A 23,197-nucleotide genomic window follows, 5' to 3' on the forward strand; every position below is an offset into this window, starting at 1 on the left:
GTTTTTATATTTGGTGATGATTTTCGCTCTTCCGAGATGTCAACCAAGATTACTTGGAAATTAGGTCCTTCATCTAGTTGGTCATTCTCGATTTGCAAGCTTTCAGTCTATCAATTGTGTTTTATTCTCCTGGATTTTAGTTTCAATTTAAAAGAAAAATATTATAAAAACCTCAATTAATGGAGGTCTTCTTATGAAGAAAGAAAGATAAGAAGATGAAGATAAGAAATTAAAATAGATAAGTTTAAGGGACTAAAGGAAAAATAGAGAAAGAAAAAGACAATCTTGAAAAGTTTACACTTTGCTTTTTAGTCAATGCATCAAAAAACACAAAAGTATGTCATATCGACATATTTCACACTTTAGGGAGCCACGCGGAAATCCGATCACGCTTTTGAGAGATAATAGAAAAATCTTAATATTTTCGATAAACAAGAAGACTAGACAGAAAGATGGTCATAAATTAGAGAGTCATTTGCAAAAGAAAAATGACATTATGCCCGACACATCTCCCACTGAATCTCGACCGACAGACGTGTCGGTCATATATCTTCAAGAGAAAGTTCAAAATTCTTTCTTTAGATCTATGCCAGACACGTCAACCGGTCGGGATTCACCCGAGAGACGTACGGGGGCATAGATTAGGCTTGTAAACGGTAGCTTATCGTATCAGATATAGGCATATCCGTATCCGAATCCGATAAGCTATCCAATATTCGATAATTATCCGACGAATATTATAAATCAATATCCGAATCCAATAATATTAACGGATATCCGATACTTTAACAAAACTTAAATTTTTTTTCCTTTAAATTTTTAACCATTAGATCTAAATAATAAATCTCAACCATGCATTTTATATATTATTATGAATAAAATTAAATTTTTATTATTATTTTGTACTACTCATCAGATAAGGATATTTATCGGATCGAATATTAGTGTATCCGTATCCGCTAAAGAATATCTGAATCCGTATCCGATATCCGAAACTTCATATATTTTTTTTAAATTCGAATACGAATACGAATCAGATATCGAATATTTGGATATCCATTGACATGCTTACATAGATAGCATCACACGTGTTTCTAAAATAACCTTTAAAATTACCCAATTGTTTTGGCCCACAACGTCTAACCTTTTTTACCCGTTGTCTCAAAATAAGGTAAAGTCTCACAATACGAGTTACCGCGTTACCCCACAAATTATCCCATGTGATCCAATTCCAGATTCATCGTGACTTACGTCATCAACAATAAATTCGAACGCCAAAAAGCGTAGAACGAAGAAGAAGTATTCCAACAGAAGAGTTGACTTCAAAAACCCCGTTTTTAAGATTCGGTGTATCCGTAGCATTAAACCTTTCCTTGTATACGGATCTTTCTTTCTCCTTTTAAAGCTCCAAAAACCCCAGCTCAAAACAAACTTTATTACTACTACTTTATACATCTAGAGAGAGAAAGAAAGAAAGAAACTTTCCGATCTTCATCAGTTCTTTCCACTTTTCATTTTTTCGAATTCTTCGTTTTTAGGGTTATGGTACAGTTTACTTCATATTTTAATTTTCCTAGGATTTAGAGTCGGAGAGAAAAGGGGTTTTTTTTAGGTTATTTGATAATCAATCGGTTGTGTGTGTGTGTGTGTGTGTGTGTGTTTCTCTCTTTAAAAGAATTCAGAAAGATGTATGTTAAGTCACAGATTTGGCAACCTTGTAAGAAGAAGAGATTTTGACATCCAATTTGAATTCAATCTAGAGAGAGAAAGAGAAAGAGATAGTAAAAGAACACTAGGTTAGAGTTGTTTGTGTGAGGGTTAATAAAAACAAGAAGAAGAAGAAGAAGATGGCGTCAGGTCGTGGAAGGGTTAGAGTTGGGAAGTATGATCTTGGTCGAACAATGGGTGAGGGTTCGTTTGCTAAGGTGAAATTCGCTAGAAATGTTGAAACTGGTGAAAATTTTGCTATTAAAATTCTTGATAAGGAAAAGCTTCTCAAACATAAGATGATCAGTCAGGTCAATTCTCTTTTACCTATATTTCAATTTCTATTAATTAGAATACTAGTAATAGTTTAAGGAATTGTTAGCAAAGTAGTTCATACTTTTTTTTTTGTTATAGAAATTTGGGTAGTTGTCCTAATAGTTAAATTTGTGATCATCTAACTCAAAACAAATTAATAATGAGTTTAGTGGAACTCTTAGACATTATATTCTTGGGTACTAGATCACCTTTTTTTTTTTTTTCCATGGGAGACTATTCTCATACGTCCCTTCATGTGTATAAACCTATCACATGTGGGCCTAGCTCAGATAGCTTGTTAAATTTGTGGCCATCTAACCCAAAACCAATTAGTAATGAGTGCAGATGACCTATACATCACAATCTTGGTTACTAGATAGGGAAATGCTAAATGTACAAAGAATCTTTGACAAGATTCTTTACAAAATGCTAAATGAACGGTCCGGATCAAAGTCAAACTTTGAAAAGCTTTGATTAACTTTTGTCTTTTAGTGAAAATGAGTCATTAAGTCAAGAATTTTGTCAAAGACTTTGTACATGTAGCACTCCCGATAACCCATTTTCCATGTGGAACAGTTCTCATAGTTATAATTTACTCGATGACCCTTGATTGATATCATAGTTAGGTAAAGTTTTGTGGATGTTTATGTCGGTCCTTGAGAGATTTGGTAGGTGCATATGGATCAATGGATGTTTGACTTGGTCCTTGAGACAAACCCTGGTGGTGCTGAGTGCTACCTTACCAACACTGTCGGTTCTGTGAATCTTTATCTCCTCCATGTAACTCTAGGTTTGTGCCAAAGATAACACAAAATCTGTAGGTCAAGTTGATTAGATAGGCTAATATTTGAGCTTGTCTACACTTAAGATTACCATTTTTTCTCAACGGGAAGGGCGAACGACTTTTTTTTCCTTGACAGTATTTTTCATTTGGTGAGTGAATAATATTAAGAAGTGAAGGAACACACACGAAGAAAGTTCATGGACAATTCGTGGAAACACAATGAGCCCTATAACCTTTCCTCTGGTTACCATGTTCTTAAAAAGAGCGGCCTAGTTTGTAAGTAGAGTACTTACCCCAACTTATTTCTATTGCACTGGAACAGAGATCTCTGAATTAAGAAAAATACAATCTTCAAGACTTCAACTATCATCCTGTCTTTAAATATCGCGAAAGCTTTCCAAATGGCCCACATGATCATGGAGATATAGTTCTCTATGTATGCTTTGGCAGCTTCAATTTAAAAAATTCGGTTGACAGTGCATCTTTTGAACAAGCTATGCTTTAGGATCTCCCAATAGATTCAATAGGAAGTTCCAACAAGCTCCAGGCTATAGCTCATGCAGATCCAGATGAATAAGATCAATCGAGCCCGTCGTTCTTGCATGTCATGCACCAACAAATATGCACTTCTCAGTGCATAATAGCATTCAGTAGCTCCTTGAACTAATTTACCCTTTAATATTTTATTCCAACTGATGTGCTAAATAGCTAACATGTTAAAAATACTCCTGTTGGAAACTTTTCGTGTTTTGGTTTGTACAATTTGTAGATCGACTCGTCAACAACAAAAAAAATTTGTAGATCGACCGTAGTATGTGGATAAGGTCATTAATTTTGTTTGTCTTTTTCTCCTCATTGTTATTATTAAACTGATTTACCATCCTTCGTACAAACGGCTCTATCTGATAGTGTTACATGTGAAACTAATACTAGCTTGTGTTATGCTCGCGAGCTTTACTTGTGTCTTACTTACCTACTACATGTTTGTATGTAGTTATACTTGTAACAGTTTCTGGGTGGACCAAGTTTCACTTGTTAAGTATTGGATATTCCCTTCAATTATCATTGTTTCTAACATTTACTTTTCCGCAGATAAAACGTGAAATCTCAACCATGAAACTGGTCAGGCATCCAAATGTTATACGCATGTATGAGGTAAGTAAGATAGCACATGCCTTTTCTTGTAATTAAAACAGGGCTGCCCATTCACTGTCAGAATTGATGTTCATTATGCGTCAACCTCACTAGACTTGGCTGTTTTCTTTCTGAACTATCAGCAGAATATGATGATTCGTGTAATTTAGAAAATTCTTAATGTGGTAGCCTGGTAGGATTTCATGCTCCACAATTCCACATTGTAACTCTTCACGTACATATCCATTTTGGAGGACATACATTTCTGTTATTTTGTTTTTGTCTTGGATCTCAAGATTTGTTCTTTCTTGGTTCGACCACTGAAGTTCCTTAACCGAGATTTTATGGCACTCAAAGTTGGTTGTTTTGGTGTAGGTGATGGCTAGCAAGACAAAGATATATATAGTTTTGGAACTTGTTACGGGTGGTGAACTTTTTGACAAAATTGTAAGTTTCTGTTCCCTGTTGTCTTGATTCTCTTTTTATGAACCATATGCTATATACATGTGTGATGTGTCAATGATTCCCCACATAAAATAGTGTGTTTCTTGTTCCAGTCTAGTAAAGGTAGGTTCAAAGAAGATGAAGCAAGAAAATATTTCCAGCAACTGATTAATGCTGTTGATTACTGTCATAGCAGGGGTGTTTCTCACAGGGACCTGAAAGTAAGGAAAACTGTGAACATGAACTCTTAAATTTTGTATATGATTTTATTTTGCGAATTTATTGATTAATTGGAGTCTTTGTTACAGAACACTGAGTTAGAGAATTAAGTTTGCTTAAACGATATAAATATGTGTACTATTTGTGTATTACAGCCTGAAAACTTGTTGCTTGATGCTAGTGGAGATCTTAAAGTATCCGACTTTGGATTGAGTGCACTACCTCAGCAAGTTCGGGTGAGTGATAATATCTTATAGTATTGGTTAAACGATCAATAGTAAACTTTGACACAAAAGGATGGAACACCTCTACCTTGTTTTAAATTAGTGGAGAAAGAACAATTTGAGTTCGGAAATAGATTTAAAAGTTCAAATAACTTTCAGGAAGATGGGCTGCTTCACACAACGTGCGGGACACCAAATTATGTTGCTCCAGAGGTATGCTAGCTTTTGATAGTCTAGTTCTTCATAATCCATCTTTCTCCTTTGCGATCAAACTATGCCTTTTGTCATTCTGGAATTTCTTTTGTACAGGTAATTAACAGCAAAGGTTATGATGGAGCTAAGGCAGATCTATGGTCATGTGGAGTGATCCTATTCGTCCTTATGGCAGGTTATTTGCCATTTGAGGAATCCAACCTCATGGAACTATATAAAAAGGTGTGTTTTGTCTACAGATTTACATAGTTCCTCCACATATCATTAGAATGATGACAATCTCTTTGTTGTTTGAGTCTGATGAAATTGATGAGGATTTCTAGAAAAAAGTAGGAGCATGATTGGTGAATCTACGGAAATGAAAGATAGGTACAGTGGAAGATGTAAACTGTTTTAAGTCATTGCCCGAAGTTATTTGCTGATATACCCTTCACCAGATACTAGGCATCACTAATAGCGAATATAAGCTATATGTCCCTGGGCAACATATTAATTTTTATTATTTACTAATTCTTCGATGATTTGAGAAATCATATATTACAGTTCAACTTTTCAAGGATATTATGTAACCGAAATAACTCATTGACCACACTAATGAATCCATGTGGCTTATACAATTTCGTAAATGTTTGTTTTGATATATAATCAGTCACTTTGGCTGAACTTCATTATGAAATCTGTTAGAAATGGGATCTTCAGTTTGTACATGTATTATATCTATCTTAACCCAAGTATTGGGAAGATTTCCTTGTACATAAAGGAATGAAACTCTAGATTACTAGAGCAATTGTTGCCCACTTGTATGGAAAAATACTTATAAGCCAAATAATTGCAGATTTTTAAGGCGGATTTTACTTTTCCTCCTTGGTTCTCCTCAAGTGCAAAGAAGCTCATCAAAAGGATCTTGGATCCAAATCCCTTGACGGTACACCCTTTCTTTTTCTGCCTCTTCACATGTTTTTGTTTTTCTTGAACAAATTACCTCGTGTGTAGTCGAAGTTTTTCTCTTTCAGATGAGTTTGATAATGAATTTGTATACTTTAATTGCCTGGACAGCGAATTTCCATTGCTGAGGTTATAGAGAATGAGTGGTTTAAGAAAGGATACAAGCCACCAGTTTTCGAGACAGAGGAAGTTAGTCTTGACGATGTCAATGCTATTTTTAGCGAAACTGAGGTAACACTTCGCGAACTATGTAACTATCAGATTGAGAAAAGAGGACTTCCAAAGATTTGTGTGGAATGATGTAACTTAACCTTTAACTAGATTTAGTTTTGTAGATTGTAGTTACGTGTTTTCTTTTCCATACAGGAACCTGGGAACCTTGTAGTGGAGAGGCGAGAAGAAAAGCCAGTGACAATGAATGCCTTTGAGCTCATATCTAAATCTCAGGGACTCAATCTTGGTAGTCTATTTGAAAAGCAAATGGTAAGCTGGTGGATTTTATTGTGTTCCTGACGGTATATTTGTGTTACACCCCCTTAGAACTGTGGCGTAGCACTAATATAAAGATCGCCGAAAGACAACAGCAGGAACTGTTGTTTTACTTAGAAATGTTGATTAATTCAGCTCTGTATCTTATTTTTGGAAAAGGCCAACTCTTGTATCTTATAAGCATCTAGTCGCATATTTGAAGTTGTATATGTGATACATCATTATTACTGATTCACTTAGCAGGTGTTTTAATATCTAAAACTTCTTTTGATTGTCAGGGACTTGTGAAAAAAGAAACAAGGTTTACGTCAAAATGTTCTGCCAATGAGATAATATCCAAAATAGAGGAAGCTGCCACCCCCTTGGGATTCAATGTGAAGAAAAATAACTATAAGGTGCATTAAACCACAACCCCCTTTTATTTTCTACACCTGTGATCATTCATTAGGTGAACTTGGTTTGAGTTTAGTTGGCACAATTACGATATTCATTTACAGTATCTGTAATAACGAGTCAGTAAAAACCAAAGACGGGCATTTCAATTTGATTTTTGGTGGATCATCTTTAGCATGGCTGTCTTCCAACAGATATGCAACGAATTATGTAACTTCAAGTTTTTTCCAAAACTTGATTAAAAGACAAAGCATCGACATTCGACAACACTTTTCTTCTATTGTTATCAGCTGCTGTCTCTCCAGTGACCGACAATTGAGGGAAACTGTGGTCAGCTAAAGTAACATTGGACTCATTTGAACATAACAGACCATGGCACCATGCCCAAATATCTGAGTATTCATAAATATGTCAAGCTCTCAAGAAATTAAGCCATGAAAAACCATGGAGTTATGATAAGTATATCGGTAACTCCAGGTTTTTTGGTGGTTTAGCGAATAAAATTAATGAGATGCTCAACACTGTTCATTTATTTGTTGCCACTTCGTCATATGTCTTATGATTTTTGCTGGTCACAGATGAAGCTCGAAGGGGAAAAAACTGGACGGAAAGGCCATCTTTCAATTTCAACCGAGGTACCTTTTCCAATACAGATTCATCAACCCAACTTGATCAATCGATGTTTTGTAGCTGAACTACAAGCTTTAGAGTAGATACAAGATACCCATCTACCCTGGTGTATGGATGTTAAACGTCTTTCTCTAATTCTGGTCTGCAGGTTTTAGAGGTTGCTCCTTCTCTCTACATGGTTGAGCTTCGTAAGGCTGGGGGAGATACACTAGAATTTAACATGGTATGTGATGCAATCCTGAATGTAGCTACCAAAATCTATTATCAAGCTAGTAATGGCACAACCAATAGGTTTGATTCTAATTTATAAAGATTTCCTGAAACGATAGAGGAAAGGCCATATGAGCTTCCGAGACAAACTCTAAGTAGGACTCTAAGGGAAAGAAACATTTCTCCTATTTTTATAGCTTTGAAGTCAGATTGATGCGAAAGCAGCATACAGAATTTCTTTAAGACTCATACTTGTCAGATTTCTGATCTTTATCTGTCCGACTATGACCTTTACTTGAATCTATCATGCAGTCATGTGATAAACTTGTTTGAATGCATTTGTGTGATTTTGTTTTCATGTTATTAAACTCTTTCTTCACAAATCAACTCATATTTCTGATCATGTTAATATACTTGTACTTTCAGTTTTCCAACGACATCTCCGCTGGGCTGAAAGATATTGTCTGGAAATATGGAGGCGTCGAACAAAATTAATCACACGACGGTACGTACACAAGTACAACTTATTTTGAAATGGGTCAGGAGATTGTGAATCCATATCTTAATTATAGGCGTGGAACTTAGACGTTAGGGAAAATCTGAAGTCGATTAGTAATACTGATTTTTGCTCTCCACTGTCTTGTAACATGAGCTTCACTGAGTTTGTGTGTGCTGTTTTATGCAGGAGGTGCCAATAAGGATAGCTGATTCTCATATGTAATAGTATCTTCTACGCAGAACTATTTATTCGAAGTAGTCATAAATTGCAATATCGGATGCTGGAAAACTTCATTCCGCTCAAACTGATTTGAGATTTGAGAATGTTTGTTTTGATTGAATACTCAGGATTGGCTTTGTCTAATACAGGGATATCTCTTTCTCTAGCATTTCTTGCTTTATTTGCTCAACTGAGACTTTTAGACACAATTCTTCTGCCATTGTTTCCTACTGGGCAGCTGCAGCTAGGGATCCATTATCATCCCATATCAGTCTAACCGAGCCGATATGCAGGATGTGTTCACACTATGGGCAGTTCGCTGAAAAATACCATTATTCTGCACCTTTTACTAAAAAGTATAGTTTTTTGAATTCTCCCGTGGTGCAAGGTCTACTTGTCCATCAATTAGTTCTTGAAATCTCATTGAGCATTGCCCAAGTTAAAAAAATCGGAGCAATTTTCCAGAAGCTCTCATCTATGAAATTTTGTTTGGAGTTTTTGCAACGAAAATATGTATTCTTGCTCGAGTCTAGTATGCTCGAGCTCGAGTGGTACAGAAAGACTACCTTTGGATATCTTTGTCAATTGCCCTAGGGTCAGCCTGAGTTTCTCTTTTTTCCTGTCCGCCATTGAAGAAGTTTTTGGTCAGGGATCTTTTATTTTGAATGTGTATGTTGATGGAATTCAACATAAAGTCTGGATTATTTTTTTTTTTTTTTTTGGAAACCGATTACATTGCCATACAATTGACATTGAATACATCAAAGATGTGATAAGCTTGCCACCCGCCCACTCAGACTCTAACATGACCTGGCCTATAACACAACTTGAATAATGGCTTAAAGCCCAACTACACTACCTTATTTACACCCTAATAATCCCAATTCAAATAACCAAAGATTTCACCTTCTCTGGAATTCGAACCTGGGACCTTTAGAGATTTCTAGAGTTTATGTCACTTTGGAACCACTTTAACTGCCAATTGTTGACCGGATTATCTTTTGTTGAAAGTGTCTTTTGTGGAATTTATTTTCCCTTGCCATAAAAAAATAACAAAAGAAAAAGACAGAATGTGAGCAAGATTCTGGTGTGAAAAAGAAGATGAACTACGATGCTGTGGTTAAGGTGGCTGACGTTGTGAAGGTGGTGGTTGCCCGTGAAGGTGGTGGTTAAGAAAACGAACCACACAAATTTCTTGTATTTCGTGTGATGTCTTACTTCCATCATTCTTTTTCAAACTCATGAAAAATACTATAAAAAAGTAAAATAGCGAACTACATAGAAAATATGACGACGAATAAAAATAAATAGAAAACTGGCCATCGAGCTTGGAGTGGAAATCCAAGAAGAGGAACCTAACTCCGCGAGTGACTCAGAAGAAAAGATGAAACAAAAAAGTGCACGGCATGGACGAGGACATTTGCGCATAGGCAGATCTTAGTGGAGACTATCCCAAGCTGCAGCCAGGATAGAATTGCTAAAATGGCTCACTAAGTTATAAGCAACTATTAAGGCAGCCAGGGATAGAATATCAACTAGCAAGATATAGCTTAGTTGTAAAGCATTCACCCCACACACATGAGGTTCAAGCTTCAAATCCCCCTCAAAGCACTTTTTTTGCCTACTTTTTCCTTCTCTTGGACAAAATTTTCTTTTCTACCGTTTGTTTTATTAAATATTTTAGGCTAGCTAGGTGTGATTTCAAATCCTAACTCCGCCCTTGCATCTGCGACCTCATTCGTCTCTTGGAAACCATGGATCTGGAAGTCATTGAGGCTGTTGCAATGTCTTGATGTATGGAGGTCGATTCACGGTTATTGAATTTGAGTTATTAAAGATATAAATAATAAGCCTGTCGGGCTTATGTTTGAATTTCAGTGGTTATCGTGCTTATGTTTGAATGTTACATGTTACTTAATATTGGATGTTATCTTTAGAATGTAAATGTGATGTAAAGAGAGGATGAGCCAATGAATTATTGGACATTCTTCGACAAAAAAAAAAGTGAATTATTGGACATTTCAAATTGTGGGGGTGTCTAAATAGATTATTTGATTTAAATCTAACAAATCAAGAGAGGGAAGTTTTATAAGGCCTCCCCAATTTTGTTAGAAGGCCTCCCCATGAACCATTTTACTTGCTAAATTATCACTGAGGGGAGGCCTTTTAACAAAAATGAGGGGGCCCTATAAAATCTTCAATCAAGAGATGTTGAAGTTTTGAAGATTTTTTGTAAATGAAACTGATTCATAATGGCTAACAACTTTGGTTGGAATGATAAGAGGTTTAGTCTTCCACCTTAGAAGTTAAGGATTCGAAGCACGGTGATAATTCAACAAAAAAAAAGTCGTTGATGAGTGACTAATTTCAAAACTTAGAATTTATATTTAACTCTATAACGATGACTAGTGTTGGTTACTACGTAGTGAGTGAAGTTCAATCATAGACAAATATACATCTCTAACGTAACAAAGATACGGAAAGAATTACAACTAATTGAATCTCATTATATTTGAGTTCTATCTAAAGATTGGTCATGAAACCAGAAAGTACATGACCATACAAGTGATAAGCGAGAAAAGTGTGGAGTGTAAAAAACAAATGTAATGTGGGTGTGGTGTAGCAGATTTCATCACAAAAAAATAACTGGTTCAAATCTACAAACAAATTTGCCGAAATTTCTTTAGAATTTATACTTGCCCTAAGGTAGTACACTTCAAATGGCAGATTGTATGCTTTAAACAATTTGAATTTTGTGAGGTGCTCCAAACTTAATTTGGTATATCTGCCACTCCCCCGTTCATTCTACTGTGTAATATATTCAAAGAGGGGAGAATCCTAAATCAGCTCCCCTCCATTATTTCATCACCTAATGAAGAAGCTTCATAAACATCATTCCCACACTCTCCAAAACCCTAACTTTTTCCAGAGAAAAACAATAAGAAATCTCTGCAACAAGATCAACAATTCCTCTTATAAACCAGCAGAACAAGAGGAAGAAGAGAGAGACAGAGGGTTCATTACCACTCTTAGAGAAATCGTCAGAGGTAATCAGATAAACTGGAGAACCTCATTTGAGAGTGCCTTAATTTCTCAAAGATTAAACCCTAGTCATGTTGAGAAGCTTCTGATTCAAATCACTCTTAATGAAGAAGATCCCAGGTTGGCTTTAAGATTCTTCAATTTTCTTGGTTTACATAGAAATTTCCAACATTCAACACTTTCTTTCTGTATTTTGATTCATGGGTTAGTTCAATTTAATCTCTACTGGCCTGCTTCTTCAGTTCTTCAAACACTACTCCTTCCTGGTGCCTTAAACCCTAGGGAAGTTTTTAATTCCTTAATGATAGCTTACCAACAATACCAATTTTCATCAATTCAAGGGTTTGATTTATTGATTCAAAACTATATTCAGAATAAAAGAGTTTTAGATGCTGTTATAATCATTAAGCTTATGAGGGAAAGAAATTTGCTGCCTGAGGTTAGAACCTTTAGTGCAATTTTGAATGCTTTAGTGAAAATTAGACGGTTTGATATGGTTTTAGATATATTCGATGAGATTATCGTTAAATCTTATGGAGTTATTCAACCAGATGTATATATATACACGGCAGTAGTTCGTAGCTGCTGTGAATTGAAAGATTTTGTTAGGGCTAAAGAAATTATTAATCGAATGGAACCTAGTGGATGTGATTTGAGTGTCGTAACCTACAACATGTTGATCCATGGACTCTGTAAAAATCAAAGAGCTTTAGAAGCCATTGATATTAAGAATTCGTTTAGCAGTAGAGGACTGAAAGCTGATGTTGTTACGTATTGTACGCTAGTTTTGGGACTTTGCAAGGCTGAAAAAACTGAAATAGCTTTAGAAATGATGGACGAAATGATCAAATTAGGGTTTATTCCAAGTGAAGCAGCCTGTTCTTCCCTGCTTGAGTCGTTGAGGAGAAAAGGTAAGATAGTAGAGGCTTATACTTTAGTTGAGAAGTTGGGGGAGATGAGAATAACACCCAATTTGTTTGCTTACAATGCTCTGATCAATTCTCTATGCAAAGATAGGAAGTTGGATGAAGCAGAATCTCTTTTCACTAAGATGGGGGAAAGAGGTCTGTCTCCGAATGAAGTTACTTACTCTATTTTGATTGATTCGTTCAGTAAAAGCGGGAAAACGGATGTAGCTCTTATTTTGCTTAATAAAATGGTAGATGATCGCGTGAAGGCAACCGTGTATCCCTTTAACTCTTTGATAAGTGGGTATTGCAAGATGGGGAAATTGAAGGAGGCAGAATCACTGCTTGATGAAATACTTCATAAGGGATTAGAACCGACTGTTGTAACATATACAACACTGATTAGTGGGTATTGCAAGGAAGAAAATTTGGACGAAGCATATAGACTTTTTCATGCAATGTCAGAGAGGAACATTCAACCGAACACTCACACGTTTACTGCACTAATTGGAGGTCTTTGCCGTGCAAAAATGATGGATGAAGCTAGTAAATTGTTCGAAGAGATGGTAAAACAGAATGCTAAACCAAATGAAGTAACTTACAATGTTATCATTGATGGACATTGTAGGGTAGGGAACACAGTAAGAGCATTTGAATTTCTTGATGAAATGATAGAGAAAGGTCTTGTGCCAGATTCATACACTTACAGACCCTTGATCAGTGGTCTTTGTCTGACGGGTAGGGTTTCTGAAGCTAAAGAGTTTGTCGAAGACCTCTACAAAGAAAATAACAAGCTAAATGAAATATGCTGTACTGAGCTTCTAAACGGGCTTTGTAAAGAAGGAAGGTTAAGGGATGCATTAAATGCTTGCAAGGAAATGGTGGAAAGAGGACTCAGAATTGATCTTATTGGCTATGGTGTGCTTATTTCTGGTTTTCTAAGACAACGTGATATGGTAAATGTATCAGTTGTACTGAAGGAGATGTATAAGCGAGGGTTCAAGCCTGATAACATAATATACACAAACGTGATTGATTCTTATTGCAAAATGGGAGATCTTAAAGAGGCCTTCAAATATTGGGGTAAAATGGTTGATGATGGGTGTGAACCCAATATAGTAACCTATACTGTTCTTATAGATGGCTTATGCAGGGCTGGGTTCGTTGATAAGGCTGAGCTTCTCTGTAAGGAAATGTTGGCAAGAGAGTTGATTCCTAATCAAGTAACTTATGGTTGCTTTCTTGATAATCTAACAAAACAAGGATACATAGAGAAAGCTCGCGAGTTGCATAAAGCTATGATTGATGGGTTTTTAGCAAATACTGTGACTTATAATATACTTATTCGAGGGTTCTGCAAATTGGGTAGAACTGAAGAAGCTTCAAAACTTCTTATTGATATGATAGATAATGGTATTTCCCCTGATTGTATTACTCACTCAACACTTATTTATGAGTACTGCAAAATCGGGGAACTGCAGGAAGCGTTCAAGTTATGGAATATGATGCTAAGTAAAGGTCTGAAGCCTGATAGATTGGCATATAATTTTTTGATCTATGGCTGCTGTGTGAATGGTGAATTGACTAAGGCTTTTGAATTGCGCGATGAAATGATGAGACAAGGCGTCAAGCCAAATCTGGTTACATACAATTCTCTCATTCACGGAACTTGTTTGATTAATTCTTTCTCGTTTTCTGGGGGATAGGTTTTCTTTTGAAAATCACTTGCAAGTGAGCTATGTAAGAATCGGAAACGAAACAGTTGGTGATTGGGCTGGTTCGGTTGCTTGTCTCAGTGGAGTGGAATTGGTATTTTTTTTCAAGGAACCTCCATGAACCCAAGAGATGGCCAAGGTTAGAACTCTTTTGTGCAATACTGAATGTAGTAGATAAACCACAGATTAAAATGGCCCAGTAGAGTTTAGGAAGGAGTTTCTAATTTATTTGTATTCTTTGATCATTCATTTACCGATGTGTGTCGAGTTCTTGAATCATATATCTTTGTTCTACCTTTTAGGATAAGCTCTGTGATGCAGAATGTTGAATAATGTATCATTTATCCATTAATACTTCTGTAAAAGTAGAATGATTAACAATTAATAAATCAATTTATGGTAAAAAAAACAAATGGCACTCAGAATCTTTTTATATGGATGCTAAATTGTGAACTACTGATCCATTAGCAGCAAACATATAGTTACTACTCTCTCTATCTATGTAGAGTACTCTAGAACAACTGAAAATTGAAGCTTTCTGGGGAGATGAGTATTCTAAACATGTATTGGCAAGAGAGGCTGGCTTATTTGTTCGGGATTGTTTTCTTGGGCTTTATTTTTATGGGGTGGTTTGATGTTGGTAGTCCTTTAAAAGATCTGTTACTATTTTCATCGGTAGATTTCGTGCCAAGATTTCTCTGAGATGGGAGCTATTGAGATTATGCAATTCATGATGTATCCATATCAGAAAAAAAAAACTATTACCATCAACTTTTGTCCGATGAGACAATCTTTAATGCGTGGGGTGAAGTCGCTAAGGAGGCAGGGAGCCAGGGCTGGAAAAAAACTGGGAGAGCTTGAAATTTATCATGGACACCTGAGTTTCTTAGAACCATGGGCACTGGACCGGACTGGCTCAATAAAATAAGCTAGTTGAGTTAGGGTTTTGAGTTGTTATTCGGCAGTTCAGCCGAGCTGTTAATGTTAATAGATAAGATGTTTTTCATATCTGCAAATGAGACTACAAGAGCTTTATATAGGTAAGCTCATGAGAAGTAAGGCAACATAAAAGTAAACCCTAACTGACTTTTCAATACAATGATCTCATGTAACACAATACAAGCTACTAATGTACTCCTATACTATTACCCCCCCTCAAGTTGAAGGGATCTGGTAGAACCTTCAGCTTGTTGCGGAAATAGTTGAATTGAGTGGTAGGAAGACTTTTCGTAAGACAATCGGCAAGTTGTTGAGAGGAGGAGATATATTGTAGCTTGAGGAGATTCGATGAAACCAATTCCCTTATAAAATGGAAGTCCAAAGCCAAATGTTTAATCTTTGAATGAAAGACTGGATTAGAGGCAAGTGCGAGAGCCGAGATATTGTCACACCAAATGTGGGGAGCCGTTGGCAAAGGACAGTGGAGATCGCGAAGAAGGTGGCAAATCCAAACTACTTCAGCAGCACAATGAGCCAAAGAACGATATTCCGCTTCGGTCGAGGAACATTAGTAGCTTAATAGGTATAACATTTCCCATTGTATTAATGGACAATGAGGTTATCCTTGGAGCATCCATAAGAAAAAGAAAAACAGAAAGGTTTGAGTGTAAAAGTGGACACAAAAGGAAAGAAAAAAAGAAAGAGGAAAAGATGAACTCAAACTTTGGAACCTAGCTCTGATACCATAATAGATAAGATGTTTTTCATATCTTCAAATGAGACTACAAAAGCTTTATATAGGTAAGCTCATGAGAAGTAAGGCAACATAAAAGTAAACCCTAACTGACTTTTCAATACAATGATCTCATGTAACACAATACAAGCTACTAATGTACTCCTATACTATTAAATGTTTGTCCGAGGCTACCTGGTTACTCATGCCTGTCCATTTGCCTGATAAATGCAAACGATTAACCCCGCCTCCCACCATCTTGCTCCACTTTTCTTTCTGGTAATCTATCTCACTGATGCACATGAATAATAATATCAAATTTATTTATATATACATATCATATGTATATGCTTACAGTTACATGTCAAATATACGATATACATGTGTATGTATAATACATACATGTATTTTAGTGAATGTGATAATGGTGCTAATAGTTTGGTGGTGGTGCAAGTACAATGATGGTGGCGGCATTAGGGTGGTAGACGTACGGTGATGGCCGTAGTCTGGCTGTAGTGGGGGGAGGTTTGATAACAACTTAATAACTTTTAGGGGGTCAAAATGGAATTAATCCTTGGTGGGTCCATTACATCTTCATTTTTTTTTTTGGTTGAACTTCATGTAATCATTTGTTACCCGGTCTTCATTTTCGCAACCACAACAACTTTCGCAACCACAACAACTTCGGACCATCATCATCACCACCGGCTATAATCACCTCTGACCATCACAATCACCACCACCACCACCGATTTCTCTTTTTCTCTCGGTTTGGAAGAAGGGAATGGTTTCCTTCTCCTCTTCTCAAAGGAAGGGAATCAGTTCCCTTCCCTAGACAAAAGTGCAATCCTTTTGTTTATCAACTTTCCTTCTCACACGATGAAATTTATGCGAAGAAAACAATTTTCCTTGGATAGAACAAAGAGAAACAAAGAAGGATAGAAAGCTCGAGGAAAGAAGAGAAAGAAAATGGTGGTGATGGTTGTGATCGATGGTCGTAAATGGAGGCAGTGGTGCCTGCAGGTAGTGGTGGTGGAGATGGAGATTATGGAGTATAACAAATATGTCGATTCTTGAACTCAAAATTAAGTTACCCTCTCAATCAACCAATTCGAGTCTAATCTGGTCGACCAAAGTCTGTATTACCCTAACAAAGTGTGTTCCCTTGCCAAAACACTATGATACCAAAAAAAAAAACCCACCTTTTGTTTCCATATGTGTTACTATTTGAACCCATGAGAAATATAATTGTCTTATCCTATTTTGCCCTCTTTAAAGGAAATATTTGACATCTTAAAAAATCTCGTCCCTTTACTTTCCCCCATTGAACCACCATCATTTCGTCTTCTGGCTGGCGTTTTCTCATATGCTTAATCTGTACAGGGTGAAAGAAAGAAATTGATCCTCTTACTATTACAACGATCTAGGTAGATCCATTTATTTTGCCTCTTTAGGGTTTCATTTTTTCTATTCATATCTAGGGTTTCAACAGGTGAACAATCTGGAGTTTGGAAGTGTGTTCAGGTAAGACTGGTTTCAGCTCTATGGGGTACAATAATTGCAAAAACGAAGACCCATTCAAGCATTCTTCTAGTTTATGTGAAAAAAATTAGTAATTTTTTTTTTCTCTTTCGAGGAGAAGAAGAAGATGAAAAGAACGAAAAGCGATTCTCCCATCATTGGGAGAAGATTCAGATTATCTCATTTTCTGATATTTGTTGCGATTTTGTACTTGATTTTCATTTCCATTAAGTTCCCTTACTTTTTGGAGATTGCTACTGTCTCTAATGGTGATGATAATCTCATTAATAATGGTGATGGATCTAAGGTAAGTAATGATGGTGGTAGTGATGATTCAGATCTCAGCAAAACCTTTTTTGGGTCTGTTTATAAAGACACTTTTCATAGGAAATTTGAAGATAACCCTAATCATGATGCACCATTAATGCCACATAAAGAATCTGTTGAGGAGGAAAAAGAGGTTTCTTCGTCGTCGTCCAGACAAATAAAACCCCTTCAGCATAAATATGGTAGGATTACTGGTGAGATTATGAGAATGAGGAATAAAAGTATAGATTTGTCAACACTTGAGAGAATGGCAGATGAAGCATGGACATTAGGGATGAGGGCATGGGAAGAAGTAGAAAATTTTGATTCAGAAGAGACTAATCAAACTTCTGTACTTGAAGGGAAACCCGAGTTGTGTCCTTCGTCGGTTTCGATTAGTGGAGAAGAACTTGTTAGAGGAGATCATCTTATGTTTCTTCCTTGTGGGCTTGCAGCTGGTTCATCTGTAACAGTGATTGGAACACCTCATAGTGCTCATAAGGAGTATGTACCTCAGTTTTCGAGGTCAAGGAATGGAGATTCTACAGTTTTTGTTTCGCAATTCATGGTTGAATTTCAAGGTCTTAAGGTTGTCGACGGAGAGGATCCACCAAGGATTCTGCATCTGAATCCTAGACTGAAAGGAGATTGGAGCAATCGGCCGGTAATTGAGCATAATACATGCTATAGAATGCAATGGGGAACAGCTCAAAGGTGTGACGGGTTATCGTCCAAAAATGATGATGACACGATGGAGGGTAAGCTCTCACTTTTGTTTCTCTTCCAGTAACAATTTACTCCAAACTAGTTTCAGCTAACAGTGATATTACCAAAGTCACGTACATGTCAATATGTCGGTCCTCTGTTTGTTGTGAGTGGGTTTATTGTCGAGATCTAGTGGCACTGACAGAACAAGAAATAATTGACGTATAAATCAAACGAAATACTTATTTGATGTAGTTACCACATATGGAATTATCAAGAAGTTTCCTTATTGCAAGTCCATTTGCTTTTGCGTACATGCGTTAGAACTAAATTTAACTACAGTATGTGCACGCAAAATAACAAAGGACCAGCGACATAGTTTTGTACATATCCTCGAGATTCCACCAAGATGATATCTTAAGTATATGGGTGGTGCCTTGGTGGTCTTCAGAGGATTACATTCATATACATTTAAGGTATAACTTAAAAATCTCACACTATACGCTAAAGTTGCTGCTAGTTTCAGTATATGCAACACATGCCTCTGGCACATCAGAGAATACCTAAACGGAGTATCTGTCATAAAAAGAAATTTGCATTTCAGTATTTGAATTTCTTACTTCTGTAGTTTGAAAGATTAAATGAAGTGATCTTATGGGTTTATTCGTAGTTCTAATACTTCTGTTGGATAGTTGATGGATTTCGAAGATGCGAGCGGTGGATGCGGAGCGATATTGTGGACTCCAAAGAGTCCAAGACAACTTCATGGTTCAATAGATTCATAGGGCGTGAGCAGAAGCCTGAAGTTACCTGGCCATTTCCTTTTGTGGAGGGTCGGCTATTTATCCTCACGGTTCGAGCTGGTGTTGAAGGGTACCACATCAATATTGGTGGTCGACACGTGACTTCATTTCCTTATCGAACGGTATGCAACTAAAGCAATCACAAAACATGTTAATGAAGGTTAATTACCAGTGTAATGTCAAGGTAGGCGAGACTATAGTCGGTTTGGGTGCATAAGAAATGGTTAGCTAGTCATTTCTTATTTAGGGATCAAGGATTCTACTTGAAAACGTACCAATAAGAGTAGATGGCTTATGCCTTGAAAAACTATTATAAGCAGTAAGCTTTAAGGTAGGCGAGACTATAGTGGGTTTGGGTGCATAAGAAATGGTGAGCTAGTCATTTCCTATTTAGGGATCAAGGATTCTACTTGAAAAAGTACCAATAAGAGTAGATGGCTTATGCCTTGAAAAACTATTGTAAGCAGTAAGCTTTAAGGTGGCTTCTTATGAGGTGAAACATAACCTCGAGGCGGCACCAAGGTTACAGCCATTACATAATCGTCGGTGAAGGCCCATAACCTTGTGAATATCGTGTACAATTATAGACTCCATCCTCCTTTAATTTCTTTTAATATCTTTCATGTTAAAACACAAGCAAGTAGAAATCATAAAAAAAATCGACAACTTAATTAAAAGAGTAACGGAGTCAACACTTGGTTGCCTAAGTGGTTTAAAGTGTTGACATAAACTCCAAAATTCCAAATATCCCTGGAGGTCCCGGTCCGATCCGCAGAGAAGCTGGAATCCTTGGGTTATTGAATTTGGGTTATTAAGGTATAAATAACGTAGTTGGGCTTTAGACTATAGTTTAGTTGGGCTTTAGGCCTGTTGTTGTTATAAAATTTGGCGGTTATCGTGCTTATCACATCTTTGAAGTATCAATGCCATTGTAATGACTATCGTACATTGTAGTCAATTTCCAAAAAAATAAAATAAATTAAAAGAGTAACGGAAGAATCACAATGAAGGATATTTTGAGGCTTGTGGCATTTATCCACAAACTTAAAATTGCACTTACGTGATCCCCGAAGCGTACATCTCAACTGTCTTTTTAGCATTGGGTACTGATCCAACCTCATTTTTCAGAACTATCCTATTTTAACTTGTAACAATTTTGCCAATGCGATCTAGGCAGGATCCATTAAATGGATGCTCTTGACGTCCCAGCATAAGAAAATCATTCTCTGCTTCAACCTCATTATCTGTGTACCCTCTGTAACAGTATGTAAAAAAATGCTTGTGTGTATACTTTTCAGGGTTTCTCCCTTGAAGATGCAACAGGACTAGCAGTTAAAGGTGATGTTGACGTGCATTCAGTCTTTGCAACCTCTCTTCCCATCTCTCATCCGAGTTTCTCACTCCAACGTGTATTGGAAATGTCTGAGAAGTGGAAGGCTCCTCCTTTACCTGAAGGTCCTATCCAACTCTTTATTGGGATTCTCTCTGCCACTAATCACTTTGCAGAGCGCATGGCAGTTAGAAAAACATGGATGCAGCCCGCTGTCATGAAATCTTCAAATGTAGTGGCTCGTTTCTTTGTTGCATTGGTAAGTTTGCGTATGTTATGCATCTGTGCTATCTGCATGAGCATGTGAAGAAAAACTCCTGCACCAAAATAAGCCCTGAATAGTTAAGTTATATCTGGATATTTCTGTTACGTACCGAAATTGACGTATGCTCCTTGGAATAGGTTTCGTTCTATATTTAATTACAGATCAAATTTCAGGAGTTTGGCTACACAGGTTCCTGAATGTTAGCGTGATGTGTTTACATTTTCACGCAAGGGATAAATGTTATGTTCTGTTAGTTTTATACTAGTCTAAATGTCTTTGTAGAATCCAAGGAAGGAGGTGAATGCAGTGTTGAAGAAAGAAGCAGCATACTTCGGTGATATTGTGATTTTACCTTTCATGGATCGTTATGAGCTTGTGGTTCTTAAAACTATTGCTATCTGCGAGTATGGGGTAAACATATCTTTTCATCCCCCAGCCATCTTTTATTATTGTTTCTTGTCTTTGGCTTAAGATGGTTAACCTTATTTGATTCTTGTACACTGTAGTTTGGCTTATTGGTTAGCTCAATCTGCTTTTCTTACCTTATTCTTATATACTCCAGGTTCACAATGTGAGTGCTCCATATATCATGAAAGGTGATGATGATACGTTTGTGAGGGTAGATACTGTTCTGAAAGAGATTAAGGGCATCTCCTCTGAGAAGTCACTTTATATGGGAAATCTCAATCTTTTGCACCGACCTCTGAGAAGTGGAAAATGGGCTGTCACTTATGAGGTAATTAAACTTGTATTAATAGAGAATATTTACTGAAACTGTTTTTTTCCGCTGCTTATCTAATCTTGACAATGCTTTGAATACATATGTGCGAGTCTTAAATCTAGTTAACCAAACTTTAATAATGTAACTGACTAGAAGTTTGTTCTTGAATCCTTGTGGACGATAAATAAGCTGAGTTTGATTAATTGTTGTTGGCAGCTTTTCAATAGGACTTCCCACTTCTTGTCTTTGGAGCTCTTTCTATAGATAATTTGTATCTAACAACTTAGGCAATTACCACAATGCTGAAGGGAAAGTACAGAACTGTGGCCGCAACTGTGCGAACGTAGAACTTTGGTTTCATCTGGTTATTTTTATTTATAACATGTCTTATATAATTTATAGGAATATAGAAACTGAGTAGTTATCATGGCCATCAGGGTTATGTACTTATTCGGTCCTTGAATTAGCATATGCCATATTAAGTAAAGCGGAGTTCACATGTTATATTGTATGATGTAATAATCAGTTAACCAATAACGGGTTAGTCATGATTTTTGTTTCTAATGTAATAGTGATGTAACAGGAATGGCCAGAAGAAGTCTATCCGCCGTATGCAAATGGACCTGGATATGTTATATCTAGCGACATTGCCAGATTTGTGGTCTCTGAGCATGTAAATCGAAGTTTAAGGGTATGCAAACTCAGTTGTTGCCTCGTATCTTGATCATTTTAATCATATAGATTGTAGAACAGCGAAATTTTCTTTACTGAGGTATATTTTGACATATAAAATGCCTTCATTAAACTTCGAGAAGTGGAAGTCTTGTCCTTGCAAAAACATAAGGTTACCCTTCTCCATTCAGCAAAAGTTGGGGATTGCTCTTATTGCTTTACAATATGTAGGGGTGCAAGCAGTAGACTGTCTGATCAAATATGAGTACATCTTTATGTGGTATCCTATTAGCTATTCAATATTCGAATTCAGACCAATATCTGATGGATACTAATTTCTATAATCCGAATTTGAACCGAATTTTGTGTTTTTGAATCTACTGACGGGCCTATATACATTTCAGATGTGGGAAGCTTCGTTGATCTGCTTTTGTTTCATGGCTATCTAAGAACTGAACCATTTTTTCTCTTCTCTAACAGCTGTTCAAGATGGAAGACGTAAGCATGGGAATGTGGGTTGAGCAGTTCAACAACTCAAAACCTGTCCAATACTCTCACAACTGGAAATTTTGTCAGTATGGTTGCATGGAGGACTACTTTACTGCTCATTACCAATCCCCAAGACAGATGATATGCCTTTGGTCGAAATTGGCTATTGGTCGAGCCCATTGTTGCAATTTTAGATGACAGCTTTGATAATTGAACAGGTTTGCTTTTTCGCCTACTCCTTTGTTTATCTTGATGTTTTAAAGCTTGAATTGTTTTTGTAGAGAACTGTAACAGTGAAATCAATTTTGATCCATTTCTCTGGGATCTGAAAATGCCCATTGGATCATCTTCATTAGTTAGAAGAGAGCATATTTATTCTGATTGTATCAGGCGTAGGTCGGGAACCACGCCAACCTTCTAACAATGAAATTGAAATTGTACAAGAACAATGTAAATGTTTAGGCAGTTCAATTCCCACTTTGTTACCCGATCGAGAGAAACACATTAAGTAGGACCCATTTAAGGAAATGACGGATCCATTCGTTAATGTGAGATTTTTGCATCTACTAAAGGATGAAATCAGTTGATTCATTGCTTGGTTATATATTGGAGAAATGCATTTT

At 36.6% G+C, this 23,197-nt stretch overlaps 3 protein-coding genes across 3 annotated transcripts; all 3 read left to right on the forward strand.

The window, feature by feature from the left end:
• Positions 1-1,193: 1,193 nt before the first annotated feature.
• On the forward strand, positions 1,194-8,594 carry LOC147564501 (CBL-interacting serine/threonine-protein kinase 23-like). The gene is made up of 15 exons (XM_086647325.1): positions 1,194-2,018; positions 3,899-3,961; positions 4,316-4,387; positions 4,498-4,605; positions 4,759-4,839; positions 4,987-5,040; positions 5,137-5,262; positions 5,876-5,965; positions 6,097-6,216; positions 6,352-6,468; positions 6,753-6,869; positions 7,446-7,502; positions 7,646-7,720; positions 8,134-8,212; positions 8,393-8,594. Exons 1-14 carry the CDS (start codon positions 1,848-1,850, stop codon positions 8,200-8,202), a joined length of 1,320 nt encoding a protein of 439 aa, XP_086503451.1. The 5' UTR covers positions 1,194-1,847; the 3' UTR covers positions 8,203-8,212; positions 8,393-8,594.
• A 2,462-nt stretch (positions 8,595-11,056) lies between these two features.
• LOC147564502 (Pentatricopeptide repeat (PPR) superfamily protein) lies at positions 11,057-14,503 on the forward strand. The gene has a single exon (XM_086647313.1). The coding sequence runs from the start codon at positions 11,298-11,300 to the stop codon at positions 14,079-14,081; it is 2,784 nt and encodes a 927-aa protein (XP_086503439.1). The 5' UTR covers positions 11,057-11,297; the 3' UTR covers positions 14,082-14,503.
• A 2,408-nt stretch (positions 14,504-16,911) lies between these two features.
• LOC147564503 (Galactosyltransferase family protein) lies at positions 16,912-23,059 on the forward strand. Its single transcript, XM_086647339.1, has 7 exons — positions 16,912-18,347; positions 18,987-19,219; positions 20,396-20,686; positions 20,975-21,103; positions 21,255-21,428; positions 21,997-22,104; positions 22,566-23,059. The coding sequence occupies exons 1-7, from the start codon at positions 17,411-17,413 to the stop codon at positions 22,770-22,772; spliced, it is 2,079 nt and encodes a 692-aa protein (XP_086503465.1). The 5' UTR covers positions 16,912-17,410; the 3' UTR covers positions 22,773-23,059.
• Positions 23,060-23,197: the final 138 nt, after the last annotated feature.

This window comes from Eschscholzia californica, unplaced genomic scaffold (genome assembly GCF_041429995.1).
Source record: "Eschscholzia californica isolate CP2 unplaced genomic scaffold, dmEscCali1.0.p SCAF_1, whole genome shotgun sequence".
NCBI classification, from domain to species: domain Eukaryota; kingdom Viridiplantae; phylum Streptophyta; class Magnoliopsida; order Ranunculales; family Papaveraceae; genus Eschscholzia; species Eschscholzia californica.